Source organism: Taudactylus pleione, unplaced genomic scaffold, assembly GCF_031769625.1.
Source record: "Taudactylus pleione unplaced genomic scaffold, aTauple2 ptg000010l, whole genome shotgun sequence".
NCBI lineage: Eukaryota > Metazoa > Chordata > Amphibia > Anura > Myobatrachidae > Taudactylus > Taudactylus pleione.
In genome coordinates, this window is record NW_028284413.1 from 3,667,894 (window position 1) to 3,693,689 (window position 25,796).

The 25,796-nt window shown below is 40.8% G+C and overlaps 1 protein-coding gene across 4 annotated transcripts in view; it reads left to right on the top strand.

Moving 5' to 3' along the window:
* LOC148542652 (mitochondrial glutamate carrier 1-like) overlaps positions 1 to 16,086 on the top strand; it is a 35,271-nt gene extending 19,185 nt beyond the window's left edge. The window contains exons 1-9 of one of the 4 annotated variants that reach the window (XM_088467452.1): positions 270 to 304; positions 395 to 450; positions 1,190 to 1,262; positions 2,957 to 3,047; positions 7,401 to 7,519; positions 8,055 to 8,259; positions 8,995 to 9,149; positions 9,311 to 9,386; positions 11,886 to 16,086. In XM_088467452.1, coding sequence (XP_088323578.1) covers positions 1,250 to 1,262; positions 2,957 to 3,047; positions 7,401 to 7,519; positions 8,055 to 8,259; positions 8,995 to 9,149; positions 9,311 to 9,386; positions 11,886 to 12,048 — 822 coding nt within the window. In that variant the 5' untranslated portion in view covers positions 270 to 304; positions 395 to 450; positions 1,190 to 1,249 and the 3' untranslated portion in view covers positions 12,049 to 16,086. The other 3 variants (XM_088467451.1, XM_088467450.1, XM_088467453.1) reach the window with 3 other exon arrangements.
* The last annotated feature ends 9,710 nt before the right edge of the window (positions 16,087 to 25,796 follow it).

Consider the following 25,796-nt stretch of genomic DNA (forward strand, 5'->3'; position numbering starts at 1 on the left):
TCTCCCTGTTTAAATGGGGAAAAAATTGAAATATAAAGTTACTGCTTTAAATCATGTCCATAATGTATTTAAGATTACAGAACAGACTTTTGAATATCTAAGGGTGCAAACTATTTCCATTCGATTTATTGTATGTGCCAGTTAACTTGTGGCCTTCATTTTTTTTTTTTTTCCCCAGTTTGCCTGCCAAGCTCATCAGTGGTGGCATTGCCGGAATCATCGGAGTTACTTGTGTTTTTCCAATCGACTTGACCAAAACACGGCTTCAAAATCAGAGGAACGGGCAACAAATCTACAAAAGCATGTGAGTGGGGGAAAACTTGCAGGCGGTGAGAGAAAAGTTGAGCTTAACAATTTATTGTATTTTTAAAAACCTGTTTCACCGCTATTGCAGATGGGACTGTTTGGGAAAGACTTTGCGGTCAGAAGGCTACTTTGGAATGTATAGAGGTATGTTTGTTTGTCCTTCACAGATGGGCACACATTGACATTATAAATAAACACTTACAAATGTAGCTGTTAAACCTGTAAAGAAAAATAAATAAAAAATCCCACACATCAGGAGTGATCAGCAAAATCCAACATGATGGAAATCCTCAATTCGCCATCACAAAAATTATTGGAATCTTCGAGTCAGGGATTTTTATCATGCTGGAATCTGCCGATCTCTTGACAAATCGGTGGCCTCTGCCGATTGGCGTCGGGGAATCGGCCCGTAGATGTATGGCCTGCAATATTGGTGCAAAATAGTTTACCATGTGTGTAGGTTAAAGCAAATAAAATAGTCTATTTTATTGTGTTTGCTTACCTAGTGCATCCTAGTTTATGTATGCTGCTAGGAGAAGCTAGCTGTTATAAATGCTGCTTGATAATGGAACGTCCCTGCTTATTTGTTGCTACAATGTATTTTCCTTCACAAATGTGATAATTGCTAGCAATTAGGGTAGCGCTGACTAGCTTTGGTTATTGCATTGTTGCAGATCTGTAGATTAAAATTGGTAACATAAAGAACATTTTAGTATTAAGAACAGCAGTTATTTTATTGTTGGCAATTCATTTATTATAACTAGGTATCCTTAAATGTAATTGTATTGAATTCCATGATTGGTATCTCAGTAGCCCTATATTTTCACATGCTAGACTGTTGTGAGTAGAATGTTTGTTTGCATCTGTGTTTTTCATATTGCAGACCTATCGCTGTGGATTTTGAGGGTTAGCCGATGTGGCGAAGCCACGGTGGATCATTAAAATGTACAACAATTGTAATTAGGAAACTCGTATTTCATATTTATTTATTATTTTCCTTCTGTTCTCTTGTATTTTTTTTTTTTTTGAGGTTTTTTTTTATTTTGTTGTTTAAGTTAGGCTTTTTGTCCTCCTTTGCATTCCGACAGCTTATGCTAACTCTCCCTTCTTCCTCTGCAAGACAGTTCATTGAAAGGCCTAGCGCGGATAACTCCTAATGAGGTTTGATATTAATAAACACATTGGTGAGCCTTTTGATTTCTCTTCCTCTAAGAAGGCAATGCATAATTGTGAATCTGCATTGAAACACAACTTGTGTATATTGTGTGCAGTGTAATAATATAGCCTTATAATTTAATGTTTATTTCGATGAACAAGCTCTTAAAAAATATTGGCATTTTTGTTGCATGTCTGAGCCAATCCTGTCACCATTACATTAGTATGTGAGGCGTCTCCAGAGCCTTTCAACCAATAATTTCATTGCCAGGGAAGAAATAGTTTGGGGAGTTGAAATATGATTTAAAAACAACCTATATTATAATGGTTTAAATAATTTTGGTAGCCATTGTGTATGATCTAATACCACTTCCGATGTGTTAAGTGGTTGTAGCATGAAAGTGGAAACTACAGACTCAAAAGGCTAAACTTTTTTCTTTGCATTGGAATTTCAAGAACTGTCTTAATGGAAATAATTATTCTTAAAAAAAAAAAAAATGCATTTGCATGGCACATTGTCTTTCTTTCATTCCTACTAACACTATCAACTGTTCTTTGTGTTTTTTTTACCGCTCCCCATATCTGTCACATGAGTCTTTCACTTAAAATGTGGCCAGTTCCTGTTTCCCCTCAATTCTGCACCCACCTCAGGCTTGCTGTAATCAGTTTAGTTAACAATTTACATGCTATTCATCATTACCTGTTCACTTTGCGTGCAATTACTGCTTTCATATGATACTCTTCCAGTATCCTTGTGGGCATGGCCAGTTGCGTTATGAACATGCTCCAAGTTGCACTACTATGAAGCTGCCCTGCCCCGTCCCTGGTGCAGTGGTGGATTTACACAGCCAGTGTCCTCTGGCTCTGTGGTTAGTTTCACAACTCTCGCTGAATTCTGGGCAGTGACTTGTTCTGGATGGAATGGGGTGGAGGCGAGTAAGAGGACCAGTGGGAAGACACAATCACGGACATTGACATTTCTTATTTGTCCTTCTTCTCACATACATGTGATGCTGCCATTTTGAAATGGTTCACAACTTTAGATAATAGTAGAAAGCTTAACCTACACTATACTATATTTATATAACTATATACGGGTATTTTAGACTTGTCCTTAGGCCATTAAATCTGGTTTTGTTTACTATCTTATTGACATAAAGCTGTTATAAATAATATACATTTTAAAAACACTCTGAAGTTGTACATGTTTAGTGTGCTATATACAGACTGAAACAGCTGGCTTTCACTGAGTTTTATTAGAGATTTGGGGAATTTAAACAATCTTACATTAGCCACAAAGATCCCTTTTAAATGAGTCCCTTCCTCTTTTTGCCACTTCTGCTTTTCTGTCTTACTCCGATGTATAAGCTCAACAAATAATGCTTCAAATACTGTTTTACCTGTAGCGTCTGTTAGTACTATTAGTCAGCAGCATATTCATTATAAGAAATGAACATATCCCTTGAGGCTTAGTAATATGTCGTGTTCTTTATAGGTGCTGCAGTAAATTTAACTCTTGTAACTCCAGAGAAGGCAATTAAACTAGCTGCTAACGACTTCTTCAGACACAACTTGGCAAAAGATGGGTAAGTTATTTTGAGTTGAAGATCTGTTTTGTCATTGTATTTACCACATTCAATAAAGCAAATCCGTGGTCAGTGTTTAAGTGTGCCTTAGTTCTGGCATTTGGTTTGTACACTGCCATCTGGGTCCTTTTTGTTATTATGGAATCGGTTCGATTCCCGGCAGCACCTGGCCAACAAAAGCAGAGTTCCCGACAGCGGAAGCTCGACAGCGCTGGAAATCGCGATCGTGGATAGGTAAGTACTAACTAACCTAACCCTCCTTAAGGGTGCCTAACCCTAATCCCCCCCTCTAACTACCTAACCCCCCCCTTCCCCGCTGCCTAAACCTAAGTCCCCTGGGGGGGTGCCTAACCCTAAGTCCCCCCGGGGGTGCCTAACCCTAACCCTCAACCCTAACCTCCCGGGGGGGGTGCCTAACCCTAAATTCCCCCCAGGTGCCCTAAACCTAACCCTCCCCTCCCTTTGCCCCCTCATACATAAGGCAGGGAGCCATCTTGGGTAAAGCACTTGTGGCATAAGTATATACTTCCATAACTTACAAGACTTTCCACATCATCTAGCTGGAGCACAGGGGTGTTAATTGACGAACACAATAGATTTACAGGTGGTAGTAATTATTTCTGAGGACTGAGTTTGAGAAACACTGTTTAAACAAAGCCATTAAATATCCCAGTATATCTCAATCACTATATGATTACAAGTATATTAACTACTGAAGCAGAATGTATTGTAAATGAAGACAAACTATTCAGTCATTCTTTATCTCGAACATACAAACAAATAATTCTGCCAAATAATGATAATAGATCATATAAATAGTGCATATAACATCTTTCATAATGTAATACAGTGCAGTTCAACAGTTTAAAATGATATATTAAGCACTCACTAAGGGCTCTATTTATTACAATCCGCATTAAAATGCAGATTGTAGTGCGATATTACCGACTATTCGCATTGCGAATTCAGGCAATATCGCAGAGATTTATTAAAAATCCCTTGCAGGGACAGAGCTTGCGATAAAGCTCTGTCCCTGCGACTCCCCTCCGCAGCCTTACCCTGTATTTTTTGGAGAAAATACAGTGACAAGGCGCCGACCAGCCGCCGCTACACCCTTTTTTACTTTATTTTGGTAAAAATAATGTTAATAAATATAGACCTAAGGTACTATCCAATGTGACGAGAAAAGTGGCTCCTTGTTTGATCTGTAACTTTGTGCTGGGTGAATATATCAAGATGTACTAGAGCACAGGTTCTCAAACTCTGTCCTCAGGACCCCACACAGTGCATGTTTTGCAGTTCTCCTCACAATCACAAGTGTAATAATTAGCTTCACCTGTGGACCTTTCAAAATGTGTCAGTGAGTAATGACTACGCCTGTGCACGTGCTGGGTGACTTGGAAAACGTGACCTGTGTGGGGTCCTGAGGACCGAGTTTTGAGAGCCTCTGTACAGTCTGAGTTTTAGAAGGCGCAAGCATCCAGTGTTTATGCTTCTTAAAACGACTTTATTTGTCTACTTCCAAACACAACAAAACGCATAGATTGATGCCAAACAATTATTGAACTGCATCGTAAGTTGCCACGTGTTACCATGTTTCTGAAAACTGACTTTTATAACACTTACCATGCCAAGAACAACCTGCAAGATTGTGGGAAGTAATGTGTGGTTGGAACAAAGAATTGGTGGCACCCGGAAACAATACACTGACTGAGCTTATAGGGAAACCGGTCAGTTTAGATGTATTTGTATTGTTTTTTATCTAAACTGAACAAATTGCTCATTTATAATTCTCATAGCCTTAATTTAAGTCTGGAACTTACATATTGGTCCTAGCAGGTAATCTTCAGAGCCTTTGGGACACTTAAAACTGTTCTGCATGCCTAGGGTTGTCAACCCTAGTTATGTGGCACACCATCGCAGATTTTAGATGTGAAATTTTAGGTTGTATACAGTACATGGTACATTCAATTTCCTTCCAGCAGCATACAGATTCTGCTATACTTTTGTACAATACAGAATCCATGTTAGTTTCTGACATAACAAAGCACAACCTTGCACTGTAATAGGGACCTTCATTTAAGATGTAATGTTTTATTTAACGTATAATATTAAAGAACAATCTGACACCGTATATATAATAACTAGTTTAACACTGGAATAAAATAGTTTCTGTTACTCTGAATTTATTGTCCGCTTTATAGATGTGTGCACATGTATCCCAGGTTCCATTACAGTTCAGTGTAGCTCAGTATTCATATCAATCACGCCTCATCCTAGCAATCTCGTACCATACAGCAGCAGCTCCACAGTTCCATATATTGCAACAAAGCAATTTCCTATATCGAGATTGCAGAATTAGCTCTGGATCCCATCCTAGCATTAATCCATTTTATAGCAATCCCTCCCATGTCTTTCTTTTAGAATTTCTTTCCTACATTCCAAATGTCATCCATTACAATTCTTCCCATAGCAATCCACAATAGTCCCAATATTTGTAATGAAATGAGATGGAGTGGTGATAGGAGGACAGGAAGAGATACGATCTAATTTCCTTGCGTTGCCGTCTCGGAGTCGAACACCAGGTCCAGTATTAATAAAGCCCAGACCAGCACTCCCATCGTCCTCAGCATCCAGCTATGCACGCACTTGTATGCTGTTTCCATCTCTAACTCAGGGTACATATTGGGCGATTATATTGGATGATTTGTCTTTTTGAGGCAAATTGGAACGACCTATCGCTCACATTGCTTAGTGTGTACGCTCAATTGCATGTTCACGTGCATTGTTCATCACATCTTATCTATTGTGCTGCACGTAAAATGGGAAGATGTTGTGACAGTTGTGGTGCACATTGTGCAGTGTGTATGCTCAACCGAAAGACCACTAGCTATATTGGTCCAATCTTTCCTCTGAAGACATCACTTGAACTACCAGTGATCTAAACGATAATTGCTTAGTGTGTATAGGAGATGAGATTAATTGGATACAATGCTCCGACATTATATATTGTGCTGTCGTTTGGAACATTTCACAATGTGTACACTCTATATCGTGTGTTCTGGGATGAAGGGAAACTAAGATTATCTGTCCAATCTGGTAATGTATGGGAGCAAATGTCAACTGACCATGTGCTCCCAAACACTAGAAAACCGTCAAAAGTGGTCGTTCAGACAAATTGGTTAAATCCGTTTGATATACCTAATTTGTCTAAACTACCTTTTTTGTCCATTTTCCAACATTTGGGAGCACATGGTTGATTATCATTTGCTCCCATACAATAACATCAGATTTTTATTTTCCAACCAGCCAGATTGGACAGATAATCTCATAGCGTATACTTAGCTTCAGGGCTGCCAAGAGCCAAGGCGGGCCCCGGTAATAGGGGGTGTGGCCTAATCTCTGGAGGCGTGGCCACGCCCCCTTGCCGGGAAAAAAAAAATAAAAAAGATTTGCAGAGCCCCCTCAGCCCGGCGCAAAGCCAGGGGGGGCGCGATCAGTGTGATCGCTCCCCCGCACAGGCATAGGAGACTGCTGTGGCTGCTGCTCAGCAGCCACGAGCAGTCTACAACTGCAGCTCAGCACACGCTGTGTGCTGGGCTGCTGTGAGGGGGGGGGGGGGGCGTCGGACTCGGGCCCCTCAGGAAGTCCGGGTAATCTGTACCCGCTCCCCCCCCCTCTCGGCGCCCCTGCTTAGCTTAGGAAGGGCACTCTTGTGGGAGCACACTGGGCAAGATGACGTTGTTGCAGGGACAAGTGTGCAGCAGCAGATCTTCTCCTTCACGGTACAAAAGTGGAAAGCACTGCTGCCAACAAAATATAACCTAGCTTTTTGTGTGGGTTCCATTGCCTTTTGGAAATGTTACCAATAATATTAGTATTTACACTTTTTCGCTAAGCATCTTTATAGTGTGATGGTGCAATAACATCTTTGCTGTATATAATGCTGTAGAATAGCGCCCCACAATTTGTTTCTCTGGCCAGGCAGAATAGAGACATGATTGACATGTCAACACCACTGACTAAGAAATGGAATTTTCCATTTTAAATGGGCTGATATTAAAATCTCTTTCACATGAAGATGGCACACAGCCTGTTCATGACCTACATTCTAAGGTATGTTATGGCAGCCACCTATCAGATGACCTAGTACTGCAGCATTTTACCACTCTGGGAAATTGGACTCTATGTTCCATCTGTTAAATGTCTTTATGTTCATGTTCTGAGGTTAAAAATAGCATTGTCGGGGGTCTTTTGCTTTATCCGATGCCTTAGAGAGCAGAGATTAATGTATATGTAGGGAAATAAGATTATTAATAAAAATTAAATTCAAATTTATTTCCTTTCTTTTAGCAAGAAACTGACACTGTTCCAGGAAATGTTGGCAGGTTGTGGTGCTGGGACATGTCAGGTTATTATAACCACGCCAATGGAAATGCTGAAGATTCAGCTGCAGGATGCTGGGAGACTAGGTACAGGTCTTTTGAACCCCTTCATAAATCATGACTGAACTGTAATAATTAGCATCAGTAAAGCTGGGTACATACCTAAAAGATATATATATCTGCAGATGATCGTTGTTCATACACCATAAACAACCATCAGTCATCTGGCCGTGGGTCCTGCTGGCCAGGAGTCGCGTTGCGTCACTGACCGCCCGTAAACAACGCACGATGGACAGATACTGTATATCTGCCATCAGCTGTGCAGCACAGCCAACGCGATATGTCTGTAAACAACATCGTTCAGACATATCACTGGTGCACACTGACCGACCGACACACGATATATTGGGCGATCAATTCATCAGCCAATATATCTGCCAGTGTGTACCCATCTTAAGTGCGCATCATCTTGACATTTCTTATAGGAATTCTCTTTGCATTTTATGGTGTTTTTTTTTTTCTTTGTTTCGTTTTTGTTTTTTTTCTTTTTTAAGGAGAAATGTGTGATCATATTGACTATCAATTAGACTATTTTTTTAATTTATTATGGTTTGTTTTTCAGCATCTTGTCAGAAGACTGTAACAGGGATACAAAGCCTCACGCATGGAGCAAAGCATTTAAATGCCATTCCCTTAATCACTAGGGCATATAATGTTGGGCCATCACTGGTAGCTCCGAAGTTGTCAGCTATGCAGATAGCTTCTGGACTCCTCCGCACAGAAGGGGTTAAAGGACTTTACAAAGGATTGGGGGCAACTTTACTGAGGTATGTTTGTCAGTTGATTATGTGCATTTGGGCTCCACAACAAAATACACAATTTAATAAAGACCCCTAAATTCAAAGTTACAGGCTGCTATTTATGGCAACGGGATAGGATCCACAGTATCCTAATATAACAGGCGACCCCCCTCTATTTCTTTTGCACGGTGGCTTCTTCTTAATCCTCACATACTTATATAATCAATCTAATATTTAAAAGGGAAAAAAAAAACACAAAATAAATCTATGTAATAAAAAGCACACTTTCTCAAGGATGATAAACAATAGAGATGATCCATCATTCAAAATGCAGCAGCAGGAGACCTACGATACCGGCTGTTCTGCAAGAAATACTGCAGTGTCTCTTAGGCCAAGCTCCAACAATATACAAATACAGCCCAGCCATTCTTGGAGGCAGTGTCACCCACTGTCTCCATTTACCTGTATGACCAGTAATAACCTCTACACGTTTAATCTCAGATTTACATACAATGATGGACAAAAAGCTTATTTTAATAAGATATAAATCTATAAAAAATCAAGAGCTGCAAGCAATTACTAACCACAGCATATATTACCATATAAAAAAATTAATATTGGGATACATTACTTGCAGTCTGCATAGATTGCCAATAGACAACTTATGTTATTCACTTGATCACTGCCCCCATTGTTAGCAAGCTCCAAGTAAAGTGTTTTCTGAGAGTGTTTTTGATCAGTGTTCATGTTATCTTTTAACAGGGATGTTCCATTCTCAGTTATCTACTTTCCATTGTTTTCCAACCTGAATAAACTGGGGCAGTCTTCTCCAGATGACAAGGCTCCGTTTTTACACTCGTTCTTTGCAGGCTGCATTGCTGGCTCCACCGCAGCTGTGGCTGTCAATCCTTGTGACGGTGAGGCTTCTCTCAGACATGCATTAGCTATGCATTTTCTATTTTTAATATTGGCTAAACTTACAAACCCTGTGTTTGTGTACATTTATATTTACACACAAACCGTTTGCTGCCACTCTAACTCTGGTGTGTTCTTTAACTTTGTAAATGTTCTCTTTCAGTTATAAAGACACGTCTTCAATCACTTCACAAAGGTGCAAATGAAGAGACTTACAGTGGAATAACAGATTGTGCCAGGTAATTATAGTAGTGTTATTTATTATTATTATTATTATTATTATTATGGTGTATAGAATACTGGTTTCTTTACTACTCCATAGGTATTCTGTAGTGAAATATATTTACTCAACACAAATATTGGGCATACACTCTACAATTATTGGCCCGTTCCGCCCGATATCCGTGGATCGCCCCGATAATTGTGGTGCAAGGCCAAACGAGGATTAAAGATCAGTCGGGCATGCCGGATCGTCTAGCATGCCCGTCCGATGCGATATCTGTAAGGTAAAATTTTGGCCGCATTGGGCAGTGTATGCCCAGCCGTGGCCGACTGACAGACATTTCCCCTGTTCCTTCCCATGGAAGGACGGGAAAATGTCTCTTCCCCGGGGGCTGAGCGCAGATGTCTGAGCTAATACACTGAGACATCTCAGTGTATGCCTGCGATATCTGACAGGCTGCCAGATAAAATGTCTGTCTGGCAATGTATGCCCAGCATATGTAATCAGAGTTCAGTTAAAGTTAAATATTTTGTTATATTTAGCATGCAGTGCTGTGGCTTCTCAGGTTTTCTCTGTTACACTGGTCAGATATTTTATGCGTTGATTCAGGATCTTTTAATTTAATCTAATAGATTAATACCAAGGCAGTTAAGTAATAGTGTTCACATACATTAGACCAGCGGTTCTTAAACTATATACTATGCACTGGGGTTCATTCTGAATAGCTCAGTGACTTCAACATAGTACTGTGATAGGATGCCACCTTTGCAATAAGATGGTTTGTGAAATTTAATCCCTGTTGGATATTCCACGGTCAACTGTAAGTGATGTTATTAGAAAGTGGAAACGTTTAGGAACAACAGTAACTTGGCCACGAAGTGGAAACACACGTAAAATCAGAGCTGGGTAAACGACTGCTAATGCGCATTACGGTAGATGTACAAAGCAGTGAAAAGAGTGGAGAAATGTGCCAGTGCAGAAGTTACCCATGGCAACCAATCTGCTTTGTGGTTGCATTTATCAAGTACATTCTATAAAATGATAGGTAAGAGCAGATTGGTTGCCATGGGTAACGTCTCCACTGTCACACTTCTCCACTCTTTTCACTGATTCATACATATACCCCATGGTGCGTAAAAATGTCACCAATGCTCTGCTCATTCCATAGCTGAAGAGTTCCAAACTTCCACTGGCATTAATATAAGCACAAAAACTGTGGCGGAAGCTTAATGGAATGAGTTTCCATGGCTGAGCAGCTGCATGCAAACCTCACATCATTAAGTCCAATGCAAAGCTTCAGATGGAGTGGTGTAAAGCACACAGACACTGCACTGTGGAGCAGTGGAAACATGTTCTGTGGAGAGATGAATCACGCTTCTCTGTTTTGACAGTCAGATGGGGCGAGTGAGTTTGGTAGATGCCGAGGGAACGTTACCTGCCTGACTGCATTGTGTTGACTGTGAAGTTTGGTGGAGGAGGGATAAATGGTATGGAGCAGTTTTTCAGGGTTTGGCGTAGGCCCCTTATCTCCAAAGGCAATCTTAATGCTTCAAGCATACCAAGACATTATGGACAATGCTATGCTTTCAATTTTGTGGCAACAGTTTAGGGAAGGCCCTTTTCTACTCCAACATGACTCTGCCACAGTGCACAAAGCTAGGACTATAAAGACATGGTTTGAGGAGTTCAATGTGGAAGAACTTAACTGGCCCGCACAGAGCCCTGACCTCAACCCCATCGAGCACCTTTGGGATGAACTGGAACGGAAATTGCGAGTCTGGCCTTCTTGTCCAACATCAATGCCTGACCTCATAAATGCTCTACAGAATGAATGGGCACAAATTCCCACAGAAACACTCCAAAATCTTGTGGAAAGCCTTCCAAGAAGAGTGGAAGCTGTTATAGCTGCAAAAGTATATGTATTTGAAGACCATGTCATTACAGTCCCAGTTTGTGCAATAGTCAGGCGTCCAAATACTTTCGCGCGTGTGTGTATGTATATATATATATATATATATATATATATATATATATAAATAATATATATATATATAATCTATCCCCATCATCTACCTTTTTATATAGGGGCATCCTCACTGCTCCTGGAGCTGCTGTGCTCAGTCATTCTGCAGTGAATAGATGCCGCGCATTCTGCATGGCATCTGTTGACCACTTGCTCTGCTAAACAGAGCAGCGAGTGACAGGGGGCCTCCCACCACATGACACTGAGGGCAGCGGGTGGGACAGAGCCTAAAAAGTGTCTGATAAACAGAGGCTAATCTAACAGACTGGGTATACCGTTAGCGAATCATGCATAAAAGCATTTCTGCTTGCAGCAGTGTGTGCCACTTGCGACCCCATGCTGAGATGAGATAAGATGGTCTGGACCCACAGTTTGAGAACCGCCGCATTAGACATGATCTCCCCCAGCATCTATACTAATGTGCAAATGAAATCCCCTTAACTGTACATTTGGATGATCTTCATGACACTAGCTTTATTTCTCTCTTTACAGGAAAATTTGGATAAAAGAGGGTCCATCTGCGTTTCTGAAGGGATCAGGGTGTCGAGCACTTGTCATAGCTCCACTATTTGGCATAGCCCAAGTTGTGTACTTCCTTGGAGTGGGAGAAACCATTCTTGAGTTTGCCCAATTGAACCATTTAACAGCTGGATAATGGATGCATTCCACAGCACTAAACTGCAAGGAGAAGGGATGACCACAGATTGCGTTTTCACTTTGTTTTGTATGAACTAAGAGAATTCTCTTAGCACTGATTTCAATAAGGGTGTAAAGGGTCTCTGTTACCCTCTATTTTCAGCACTTTCATACACTGTCATAGGCTCATACTTTGATACAGAAAAATAGCACTTGTTTGTTGCAGTGACACGACATGCACATAATTACTGAGGCAGTTGTCTGTGTACTAATCATTCCCGGTTTTATTTAGGAATCAGAGAGTCACTCTTGTATGTTGACAGAAGACATAAGTTGGGTTTTTTTCCATAAAGGTTATTCACAAGAAATTGATTTGCAGAACTTGTCTCACGTTGGCTATTTTCCAGCAGATTCTTATAAATTGAAAGCTTCAATATGTTACATCTGGAAATACAGGCCCCACTTGTGTGAATTTTCACACTGAACAAATCCCTAATTTCTAATGGATAGGCTTGCAGTCTGGAAGGGAATGTGATAAGGGTCATAGGGGCCAATTCTATTTTTAGTATTAAATATTTGATTGTGCTATTTTCTGGTGCCAAAACTTGAATAGATTTCTATGCAGCTACAGTAAAAGTATTCTGGTTAAGAACGTATATACTTTGTACATATTTGTATGTGTTGGGCGTATCCTCTTTTCACAATACTTGAACTCAGATGTGTTGATACATACAAGTGGAAGTCCTTTCCTATGGGTGGGACTTTATAGGTCCTGCATTCCAAACAATAGTATTCAAAACACTCTTTAAAAGCTCTATGGGGTAAGTTTACTAAGCGGCACTTTTCAAAGCGGTCACATCTTCGGTGGTTTTGTTTGCTAGATTTAAAGAAGTGTAATAATAAATGCAAAGCCAAGTCTGTCTTGCATTTCATATTATTGCCATTTTAAATACAGTGGCTAAAGCCACTAATTCAGAGCAGTTTAACTAATTTAAAGATGGTTGCTCGCAATAGTAACTAGAGTAGCCAATTAATTTTTTTGTATATGTAAATATCAGTGTGGTTTTTTTGTTGCTTTTGGCTTTTTCAAGTTTTTTTTTTATTTTTATTATATTATTTTTTACTTGTTTTCAATCAATGTACTCTGCTCATTTATAAACCTGTTTTGTTGTGTTATGTTATGTGTGCACACCATGCACTCAGACTGTAAGGCTGTCGAGGGAACAGCCTTGAGTCTCAAGCAAAACTTTTTTTATTTTTATAATCATTGCTGCTCTAAATATTACACATTGGGGTTTATGTATCAAGCAGTGATAAGCGTGAAGATGTTGCACATAGCAACCAAGCAGCTCCTGTACTTGATAAATGCTACTTCAAAGTTGATTGATTGCTATGGGCAACTCTCCACTGGTTCACTTCTCCACACTTTTCACTGCTTGATACATCAACCCCTTAGTCTCTCAATATTAATTATAACAAGTACAATTGTGCTGCTGTTAGTTAATCTTAATAGGATTAGTTGATAAAGCAGCCTAATAAGTGGTAAACACAGCTGCCCATTTTTTTTATAATATTAGATCTACACTGTTTTTATAAAAAAGAATATAATGCATAGACTTATAATATTTGATTTATGCTCAGTTGTGATTAATGGGGCTGCACTAGATACAGCTAGCATTGCAAAGTGCATTATGCCCCAGTACTTTACTAGTTCCTATTGTTTGTTTGTGAGGCTGGGTGTTGGGTAGTTTCACTAGACGGTATGCAGTCTGGAAGCCGGTAGACCTAATCCCGACAGCCGGCTTCTCGACTGTCGGCAAGGATCTAAAGACAGGCATCGATATGCCGACGCCTGTCATTAGACATACATCGGGAGCCCGGCATCCCGATCAAAGGGACGCTGAGCGCGGATAGACGCTAGGGGGTTGGAAGGGGTTAAGTTTAGGCTAGGGGAAGGGGGGGTTAGGGTTAGGCACCCCCTGGGGGTAGGTTAGGGTTAGGCACCCCCTGGGGGTAGGTTAGGGTTAGGCACTCCCCGGGGGACTTAGGTTTAGGCAGTGGGGAAGGGTGGGGTTAGGTTTAGGCACTTAGAGGGGGCATTAGGGTTAGGTACTGGTGGGGGGAGGTTAGGGTTAGGCACCCCTAAGGGAGGGTTAGGGGGATAGAATTAGGTTAGCTAATCCTTACCTGAGGACGATTAGGATTTCCACTGCTGCAGGGATGCTGGTGTCGGGATTCCATGTCCGGCAGTAAATCATACCGATTCCCACTAGACAGCTACTGTACCTGTTGTACTGAAGGCTATGGTATACTCTATAAAGACTCTTGCTGTACATCCATAGCAACTGTCATAACCGAACACAACGTGTCGGGTCCAGAAAGCCATGTGTAATATTTAAATAAAGCAGGTACTATTCATGCCCCTGTTTAATAGATGGACAAACTTTTACCTTTTTTTCTTAACTACAGTAAGTTTTGTTCTGTCTAGGCTTACTTGCATGAAATTGAGTGTGCATTTTATTACAGTGACCTTCTACAGGGCTTAAATAGGGAAAAAATTAAAAACCTTGAGCATTTCCGATGTGTCAAAGCAAAGAACACCGCTGGGAGAGGGTGGGCTATAAACTAAGTGATTACTTCATTGAAAAAAAGTTAACTGAATAGGTAAAAACATCACACTTATTTATTTTTATTTTTTTCTATTAATTAATTAATCCCCTCATTTATAGCTCACCCTGTTTCCCACCGCTGTTCTTTGCTTTGGTGTGTTTTGATAGTGGGATTGACCTTACCACACAGCTGCAGGGATTGAGGGTCTCCACTCACCTCTGCGCCTAGGTGCCTTGTCCTCCACATTTCATATGTTGTAAACCTGCCTTGTAGAAGAAGCAGCAGGTGTCATAGTGTAGGTTACATTTTTCCCGGCACACAGTGTATGGTTACAATTTTTGACTCTGTAATGTTTAAGCTTTGAGTACATACACTTTACATTTTTTGTACTGAGCTATTTTATGTATATAGAGATGGTGCCACAGAGCAAATAAAGTCAATATTTGCTGTTTTGTACATGACTGGAAAAACAACAGTTTTGCACAATTGTTTATCCACATTTTAGGCTAATTGCCATCTTCTAATCATTTTGCTTTTTTTAATGTGAAAGAGTACAGCCTGTTTCAATCGTTATATGTATCTAGACCTAATTGACAATCCGCTAGTGCTCAACAAATACTACATTTTTATAAATCCAACCTGTGCTTAAAAAAAAAAAACCAAACAAACAGATTTTCTGTATTTGTACAACCTAAAATAAGCCAACATGGAGAAGGCATGAGTAGGTTATGGAAATTCCTTTTGCAGCATTAACAAAAAGTAATAGTTTTTTTTTAGGAGTTTATCCATCTCTCTTATTTGAGGAATTTTGTCCCACTTACAACACTGCTTCAGTTCAGTGCAAGAACATTAACTTACGCAGAGGTCTCTTAGTGTCCTGCTGCAGTGTCTGGGATTTGTTTTATTTTTGCAGTGTCCAAAAAACCTCTGATATCACTGTTTTCTCTAGAATACCATCTAGATCGGTGGTGGGTCTAGCCTTTGGATTACTTGTGATGTCGCTTGGCATAACAAACTCTGATCTTTGGGTGAAATTACTGGGATGCCTACTCCATGAATGATTGGCAACACTTTATTATTGTCCATTTGTAAATTACCATTCACATTGTGAAATGGTGGGCTTTATATTGTTTCATAATGCATTTATAGCATCTAATCTTCAACCTCTCATTGGCATGCTGGCACAATCCTGGCTGCCTCACAATGGTGTATATAATATGTGGTTTTATCATGACATGATACTGTATTTATCAAATATTAGGACTTGGTGAGCACTAGATGATTATGTCCTGATGTGGCAAAACAAAAGATTTGAAATGCATACTTTATTTTTCACATTACAGCTGCAATATAAATTTTGTAGTAATTTATATTTAATAAATATTTCTATATATGTATATTTTTCTGTGAACTAGGGTGACTGAATAAAGTCCATTTTGATGATAAAGTTTTCTGTTGTGAGTTTTTGTATTGCATCTATTTAATATAAATCTATGATGAGAGGACAACCCATTATTTTTTTGTTTTCCTGTCATGAATGTTTACTGCTTTATTGTTATAGATGTTTAGGTTGGGGGGTGGATAATTTAAAATTTTCCTGACGGTGTATAGTGGTTAAATAACCAGTCAAATGTTACAGAGGCTGGCTGCTCCAATGGCAGCTGTTAAAGTGGAGTTAGAATTAAAATATATATAGCAATATAAAAAAGTTAACCATACACAATAAAAATTATTACAGGTACATATAGTATTCATGTGGATAAATGTACAAAAGAAAATCTTTATTATGACATCCCACCTAATTTATGATGGAAGTAACCTGTGTTGCATTAGTTAACTTATGAGACAGGTGGCTACAATCTTAAATTAAGAGGGAAGTCCAGAGGCAGAGCATTTCCCCTGGTGGAAGAGGCCAAGTTGGGAGAGATAGACATATCTATATCTATCTATATACAATCCAAGTCTGTCCAGCACTCACATATATATATATATATATATATATATATATATATATATATAAAATTTGTGTGTGTGAAAATTGAAGAATATGGACAAATTCACCTAAACAAATTAACTAGTGATCAGACTTGTAATTGGGTTGAGAAACTCCAGAAACAGACACCTATAAAAAAAAAAAAAAAAGAGTTGGTCAAATTTCAAAAGAGAGAAACTGTCTCACTCTGACCACACAGGTGGTGAGTATACCAGTGCCAGTGAACCAGAATGTGCTGGCACGAGCAGCAACTCTTCTTTTCTTTTTTTTTTTTTTTTAGGCAAACCACCCGTGGGGGTGATAACGAGAGCTCGCAAGGACCCCGCCGACGAGTCTACACTAGGAGGGGGACCAGTGGTCGAGGTTGGCCAAGAAAACAGCTGAAAAAGAAAACTTGATCTACAACCTTTCCTCAAGAAACCTGTCTCCTCTGGAACATAAAGTATTGAATAAAGGACTTTCTTTTGTCCCCACAAATTCTTTTAACCCGTTTCAGAGTAAGATTGATTTGCACAGCTTTACCAGACAATTGAAATTAAACGAATATTTTGGAGCGAACATACAGCCATCCACATGAACGAGTCAACTGTGTCCCATTAAAACGAAATCAAATTTTGATCCCCTTTCTAACAATGCATCCCTTAATACACTAAACAGAATGGTGGACCAGGAGATAGAATCTGTATCCAAACTAGGTAAACCAAAACATAATAACTTAACATTGGCAGAATGGAATGCACTTAAGGATCTGCAAAATTACAAAGCTATCATCATTTGTAGTGCAGACAAAGGAGAATAGTGGTTATGGATCTGCAAGACAAACAGATTTACAGACAACTAAGTGATTATAAAGTATACAGATCACTGTATTCAGATCCAACTCACATTTATTTGAAAGAACTACAAGAGATAGTGAATACTGCCATGGATAACAATATCATTAATAAGAAAACAGCTACAGCATTAATTCCTTCTCATCCAATAGTCCCGATCCTGTACACTTTACCAAAAATCCACAAAAACCCAGTGTGCCCTCCAGGAAGACCGATAATTTCGGCAAGAAATTTTATTTTATACACAAGTAGCACAATTTTTGGATCACTACATGCAGCCGGTAATACAGACACAAAGTTCGTTCCTGAAAGATACAACTGACTTAATTTTGAAATGTAATGCTTTAACTGACCTGAATAAAGACTGTCTATTATGTACAATAGACGTAATTAGTCTGTACACCAGCATTCCTCATAATAGAGGTATTATGGCCACGAGAAACTTTTTAGCCTCTTCTACTTTGTATACTGGACCTGATTTGGATTTCTTTATTCAACTCCTAGAGTTAACCCTAAAGAGAAATTATTTCCTTTTTGATGGCAAGTTTTTCTTACAATTAATGGGATGCGCAATGGGATCCTGTGTGGCACCGTCGTTTGCCAACGCATTAATATTCCAACCTGAACATGATATATTTTTTGTGGACCCAACGATCTATAATAAAATATTTTTTTTACCAGATATATAGATTATTTACTGGTTATCTGGAAAGGCTCCGAACAAGAATTTATTGAAATCATGAATGATAATAATAGCAAGGATCCAGACATCAAGTTTACCTTTAATACCAGTAAATCAACCATCAATTTTCTAGATGTTCAAATCCATTTTAATCGATGATAAAATATACACTATCAAAAACCAACGGTTCATAACATGATTCTACAATCCGACAGCTTCCATCAAACTGCACTGAAGAGAGGTCTTCCATTCTCTCAATTATAGTGAGTTCATCGCATTTCTAATGATGTGTGAAACTATCAAACAAATGGATAAGATGATTGCCAAATTTGTAGCATGAGGATATGATCCTAAAGAACCGAAGAGCATTAAAAACAAAGTGCTAAAAATTCCTAGAGAGAACACTTTAAAGCCATCCAGAATGAAAGACCTCTCTAATTCCATAATATGGGTGAATGATTATAACTCAGGAACGAAAAAAATGATATCTTCTGCTAAGCAGTTATGGCCTATGTTAATTTCTGACAAAGATATACCGGCACTGAAGCAGACAAAGATATTGCCATGCTATCGGCGTGGCAAAAATATTGCAGATATGATCGTACGCAAGGACATCACTTCTATAAAAGAGGAAACATCAGGTCATTTTCTATCCAAGAAAAAAGCATGCTTCAGGTGCCTTGGATGCACAACGTGCAGCTTCTTAGATATTGGAGACACTTTTTTTCACCCCATAATGGAAAGAGATTTGTCATTAGACATACTTTGACTTGCAGTAGCAGTTTTGTTATTTATTACATTAAATGTCCCTGTGGATATCTTTATGTAGGGAAAACTACCCGCAAATTTAAAGAATGGGTGGCGTTACACCGGCAATTCGCCTGGCCCTGGAGGGCAGGGATATTGACCAACCGGTGGCACGCCACTTCAAAGAAGTGAGACATAATTTACCTTCCCTCCGCTATAAAATCAATGATTTTGTGCCTCAGAATATTAGGGGTGGAGACAGAGAAATCCCTATTACAATTGGAAGCGTGTTGGATTGTCAAGTTGAATACTGTCAAACCTTTTGGTTTAAATGAACAACTTCCTTTGAGTTGTTTCCTATAAGAGCATTATCTTTATTGCATTAGTAATTGTGTTATTTTGATTTAAAATATAAATATAGATGTTTATTTGGGTGCCCATGTATATATGGTACTCTTTCTCGTTAGTAGCAGCTCCTATTTATATTGTTCAGTCTGCAGTTTTATCAGCTACACTTCTTTCAGTGGTGTTTGGTATCTTTATGTTCACTGTTGTTGGGGTTCTGTCTCCCAGGCAACCGCCCGCTCTCTGGCGGCTTCACTGACGTGCTACGTCAGTTTGGATGCGCACTGGTGACGTCATTGGGAGTGGATGCATTGCCGGAGTGCGACGGATCGTGTTCACTTGTGGTGACCTTTTATAAGGTAAGATGTATCTTTTTTTTTTTTTTTTCTTTTTACTCTATGCTGTAGCCTTGAAAAAAGATTAAAATGTGAAACGTTGGAGTTAATCCTAGTGATGAGAGGTGGATGATTTGATATCCTAAGAAGTCCTGAGAGTGCTGCCGTGGTTTTTGGATGTGTGTGTAAAATATATATATATATATATATATTTATATATATAATATTTTCTCTAATAATGAAAAACAATCTGAGTGCAAATCCTCAAAGAAAGTTCAGTCCCAATAAGTTATTCTCACCGTGGGTCTGCATGCATTGCCTCGTGTAATGAGCCAGCATCCTTCCCTCTTATCAAAAGTCCCCGTATCCACAACACAGGTAAATTAGATTCTAGAAGGTAAACAAAGGGAGCGCCCAATAGTGCATTATCTCAAACATTTATTGAAAACATGTAGTACATGAATCACATGTCATGAATAACGTACCAACGGAGGCGGTCAGACCACCGCAGGTATACTCGGCTTAAAAAGAAACGAGTCACCAGGAACAAGCAGGTTATCTCCTCAGCAAAACTCCTGGCATATAGTAGGGACGTGGCCTCCGTTGGTACGATATTCATGATGTACTACATGTTTTCAATAAATGTTTGAGATAATGCACTATTGGGTGTTCCCTTTGTTTACCTTCTAGAATATATATATATATATATATATATATATATATATCCAATACATACAGCGGGTAAAATAAGTATTGAACACATCAACATTTTTCTCAGTAAATCTATTTGTAATTGGGCTATTGTAATGCATTTTACACCAAATGTCAGCAATAATCCATGCAATCCACACATGCAAAGAAATCAAACCATAGATGTCCATAAATTAAGTTATGTGTAATAATGTGATATGACACGGGGATAAAGTATTGAACACATGAAGAAAGGGAGGTGCAAAAGGCATGGAAAGCCAAGACACCAGCTGAAATCTATCAGTAATTAGGAAGCAATCCTGCCCCCTGTCAGTGCAATTTATTATAAACTGGTTTAGTCCCAACTGATGGCCTATAAAAAGGTGTCACAAGAAACATCTCATGATGGGTAAAAGCAAAGGGCTCTCTCAAGACCTTCGCAATCTTATTGTTGCAAAACATACTGATGGCATTGGTTACAGGAGGATTTCTAAACCTCGGAATGCTTCAGTGAGCACTGTTGGGGCCATAATCCGGAAGTGGAAAGTAAATAATTTCACCATAAACTGGCCACGACCAGGTGTTCCTCGCAAGATTTGAAACAGAGGAGTGAAAGTAATTATCAGAAGAGTTGTCCAAGAGCCAAGGACCACTTGTGGAGAGCTTCAGAAAGTCCTGGAATTAGCAGGTACAATTGTTTCAAAGAAAACAATAAGTAATGCACTCAACCACCATGGCCTGTAGGCACGCTCACCACGCAAGACTCCATTGCTGAAGAAAAAGCATGTTGAAACTCGTTTAAAGTTTGCTGCAGAACATTTGGATAACTTTGTGAAATACTAGGAGAATATAGTCTTTGGATACTATAATAAACACCATAAAACACAGTACTTGCAATTCCCTGCACTCCTTTGAGGTAGGTATCAAATCTTAAACAGTATATGGATGAGAAAGTTCCCCCAAAATGGATTCCTATGACGTTCCTTTCACAGTGTTTCATGCAATCAGATGATTTGAATGGTGGGTATATCTCCTTTACAGATCAATTCAATATTCCTCAAAAAAATTGATAAAAACGGTATATAGTGAAGTACAGTTTATTGAAACATAAAAACATCCAATAGACACATATAAGAGGCTGCGTACCAGATATAGTGGGGTGTAGGACCGCACACACCCAAAATGACATATACAGGGGTATAAACAATCACCTCCCGGGATAGGTTCGTGTAGTCCTCCTGAATTTACACTCTGGTGGTTAGTCCTCTGACCCCTTCACCTGGCACCCTAACTGCTGCTCCTTTCTCACCAACGCGTTTCTGCTCCCTTTAGAGCCTTTCTCAAGGTGTGAGTTCACTATTATATACTACTTCCTTATATACCATCTAGTGCATTCCTGTTGGTCCTTCCTTTAATGGTCCTAATTTAACTGTATAGAGACCTAATAGACCAATGCATTCCAATTATACCTTTATTATGTCCATAACTATCGTTCCACAAGTTTTTACCTTTCCAATTGACGTGGGTAGGTATCAAACTACAAAATAGTGGTGTACGTTCCATCTGCTGGAACGCAAATCACTTCTGATATAGCTTCCCATCCTGCTGACTGGAGATAACGTTATCTCGTGTCATCTCCGGGCTTACTGCTCTTTCTGCAGGGCCTTAACCCTGCCTAACGTGGGACTTCGCGTGCGTTCCATACAGTGGAACGCACGATACTTGTGGCCCATCATACTCTGATACCCGGAAGTGACGTTACATGCTCTCTGCTGTTTTCACCAGGACCATTTAGCCACTGTTTGCGTTCCAGCTTATGGCATACATATCACTTCTGGATTTCTCCCTAATCCACCAGCTATATGCTCCAGCCTATGGGATGCGCGATGCGATGCGCGTCCCCGCTGGTCGCACATCGCATCTTCAGATTTGCCGTGCAGTAGAGCAGATCTGACAATCTAGGACCCGATGCACTGTGAAAGTCTGGATGTAGTAGAGATCGTTTGAAGATTGGACACCAAATTGGGTGCAGATTGTGTGCAGAGCTGCAGGGGAGTTTCAAGGAAATCGTACACAAATCTTACACATTGGCTAATCGTGTGCAGATCGTCATGTGTGTGGCTACCTTTAGTCCTCAAGGGACCCTAACAGACCAGGTTTAAGGATATCCATGCTTGACCACAGGTGACTTAATTAGCACCTCAGTCAATTTGATTTAACCACCTGTGCTCAGCCATGGATATCTCTCAAACCTGAACTGTTGGGGTGTCTTTAGGACCGTGTTTGGGAACTTTTGGTATAAACAATTAATCACTACATTTTGTTGGTTTTTGGATGTTGCAGAAAATGCAGATGCTGGAAACATAACACTCTCTAGTAAAAAGCTAGTTTAACCCATTCGCTACTGATTGTTTTCTCACCCTTGTGGTGAAGCCATTTTCTAACATTGCCACTCGTTTCATTCCATCAATACACCTTTTTTTTTGTGTGTTACCCACACAAATTATACCTTGTGTTTCCCTCTTGATGTGCTGCAGCTCCAGCTAGCCCAGTATAGTAAGAATGTCTTTATTCAGTAAATCTGCATCAGCCAGTATGTTCACATATGGGGGTATAAGCATCATGTAGTCACGCTAGATTAGTTTCTCTCTGTTCCAGATAGATAACAGCTCCAGCTGTCTGGAAGGGGGATGCGGTGTTGAATAGTTAAGTCCGCAGCAGAGTGTGAAGGTATTGAACTTCATCTCAATAGTCAGAACTATTGCGGTATACCAAGAGGAGCTGTGTCCACACTGAATTCCACAGTGAGCTCTGCCCGTAGCTGGAAAACAATTTGAAAGCGTGGACTCCCCTCTTTCACATATGAGTGTAAAAAGTTTCCAGTGCTATTATGGGAATGAGTGGGCATTTATATTTTACGTAGCACAGGGTAACATTGTCCGGTGATCACCAGACAATTAGTAGGGGGCCACATCATTTGAAAGAGGGGACCTCCCCCCTTTTTCAAATGTGGGTGCCCCTGATTTTTTTGTGGATGCCAGATTGGGGGGGAAGAGACCTTCCCCATCCCTGAACTCCATGATTTTTCATCAATGTAGTAATTTTGGCTGGTGGTAACCCTACATCATTTGTCCCATTTATATAACACAACCAGTACTGGGTCTCCAGAGCCTGGGGCAGATTGTTCCTGGGGGGAAAGTATGCAGTGTTTTTTTGTAAGTATACTTTTATAAAAAAATTTTTAACAGATGCATGGACAGATCGCACTGATCCAACCATGCATCTGTGTCTTATTGATTTTTTTTTCAGATGCAAGCCACACGGATCGCACTGATACATGCGTGCATCTCTGAATCATTTATTTTACACAGATGCCTGCATCACGGATCTCCCTGATCCGTGTATGCAGTCCGCTATCTTTAAATCTTGCACGATAGTTCCCAAGTCAAAATGTGCTGTTTAAGCACCATATCGTGTTCTGGAGTGCCGGGGAGTGGTCAAGGGAAATTGTCCACGGTATCGCATTGTGAGCACATCGTTCTGTGTGTAGGGGTCTTAAGAAGCAGTTCAGGGCTGGGACTATAAGCGCCAGTGAGCCTTTCTGTCCCCCAGGTGCTGCCCCTGTGCACTGCTGCCACTGCCTTGCATGCCTGCAGCCTGCCCCCTCAGCTGCCTCTCCCTCTGCACCCCCAAACACCCCCTGTGTGCTGTCCCCTCCACCACCAGCGCTAGTGTACCATTTTGTTGCCCTTTTCCCCTGCAGGTGGCCCGGTTTGCTGTTCCCATCCCTGACGTTAATAAATTATAAAAAAAAGCAATGAAATTCCATAGACAAAAGAAACTTACGGTTTCACATGTCCCATTAAGGCTTCTTAGACATGATCTGAAATTTCACAAAACCTATAGAATTTCTGCCAATCAAACTTAAAAAAGCTATGAAATTCTGATCATTAAGGCTGACGCCTTAATGGACTTGTTTGTTGTGCAATACAGATATGGTATGCTATCACACCCTGTGGTTAACTGCAGATCCAGGGTGATGGTCGCGATGGTCAGGACCATCGCGACCATCGGGGCTTGCGACGAGACCCTAAGGTTGGGTCTCGGCACTCGCAAGCCCCAGGGAGCTTCCTGCTCTGATCGAGCAGGAAGCTCCCCACTGACATCATTGCTGATGTCAGTGGGGCCGCCCCCAAACGGCAAGCGTTCCGTCGGGAACGCCTCCGCTTGGCCGGCCACCCCCCGGCCCGCCTTCCAAACGGGGTGAGCTGTCAATCAACATCGACAGCTCGCCCCCTTTAGTGCGAGACCCGAAGCGATGGAGCGGCCGTCGCTAGCCGGGTCTCGCGCATGCGCACGTCGGAGCCGGCTCCGACATGCGAATGCCCAGTGGGCAAACATCAACCCGGTTGCGAGCGCTCAGCGCTTGCGACCGGGTCTGAATGAGGCCCAGTGTGTGGGGGCTCCCTACCTCTGACCATCCTGCCTATAATCCGGCCCTGTATAATGGGCAGATGTACTAAGCTTTGAAAAGTGATTAATTGAAGAATGATAAACTACCAACCAATCAGCTCCTGTCATTTTTCAAACACAACCTGTAATATGACAGGAGCTGAGTGGCTCCAGTTTATCACTGTCCAGAGCTTAGTACATCTTCCCCTGAAAGCTATTAAATCAGGAGTAGTTGGAATTCCTGATGAGACAAAAGTCTAATGGTGCATACACACGGGATGATCGACAACAATATCGTTGTATGATCTCCCTGGGGTGCTGGATGTTCGATATCGAACATCCAGCACACCATGAACCCACCAACGAGGGCCAACGACCCGCGATCAAAAATCGCGGGTCCCTATAGTAATCTGGTCGATATCAACCAGGTTGGCCTGCATGCACGGGCGATGGACGATATCATTATCATCCATACGTGCCCGCGCAGGTCGTTGCCCACCTAAAATGCACAATATGAATGATAATGATATGATCGATATCATTATCGTTCATATTGTCCATTTTAATAGTACCGTGTGTACGCACCATTTCTCTTCGATCTGGCTTATTAACATACTAATAGCTAACAGATGACCATTATATGTTTACAATCTGATTGCACTGAATTATCTATGCTGGATATTGTTGCAATACCCTAGATTGTAAGATCCTAGGAGCATACTTGCCTACCCTCCCGATTTGGTCGGGAGCCTCCCGAAAATCGGGTGCCGCTCCCGACCTCCCGGGAAGGCAGGCAATTCTCCCGGCTGCCGCTCACCCTTCCTATCCCCCCGCTATAACTCCTGCAGCCCCCGCAGCGGGGGGGGTCGGTGACGCGATTCGCGTCATTTTGGCCCCGCCCCCTGCTTCACAATGCCTATTTTATCGGCATTGTGTAGCGGGGACGGGGCCAAACTGAGGCGATCCCGTGACTCCGCCCCCGCCAAACCCACAGGTGATGTCACCCGACCGGCCACTCCCCCTGGTCTCGGCCACGCCCCCCTGTACTGCCGATCTGGCTGCTCCCTCCCGGAAGGAGCA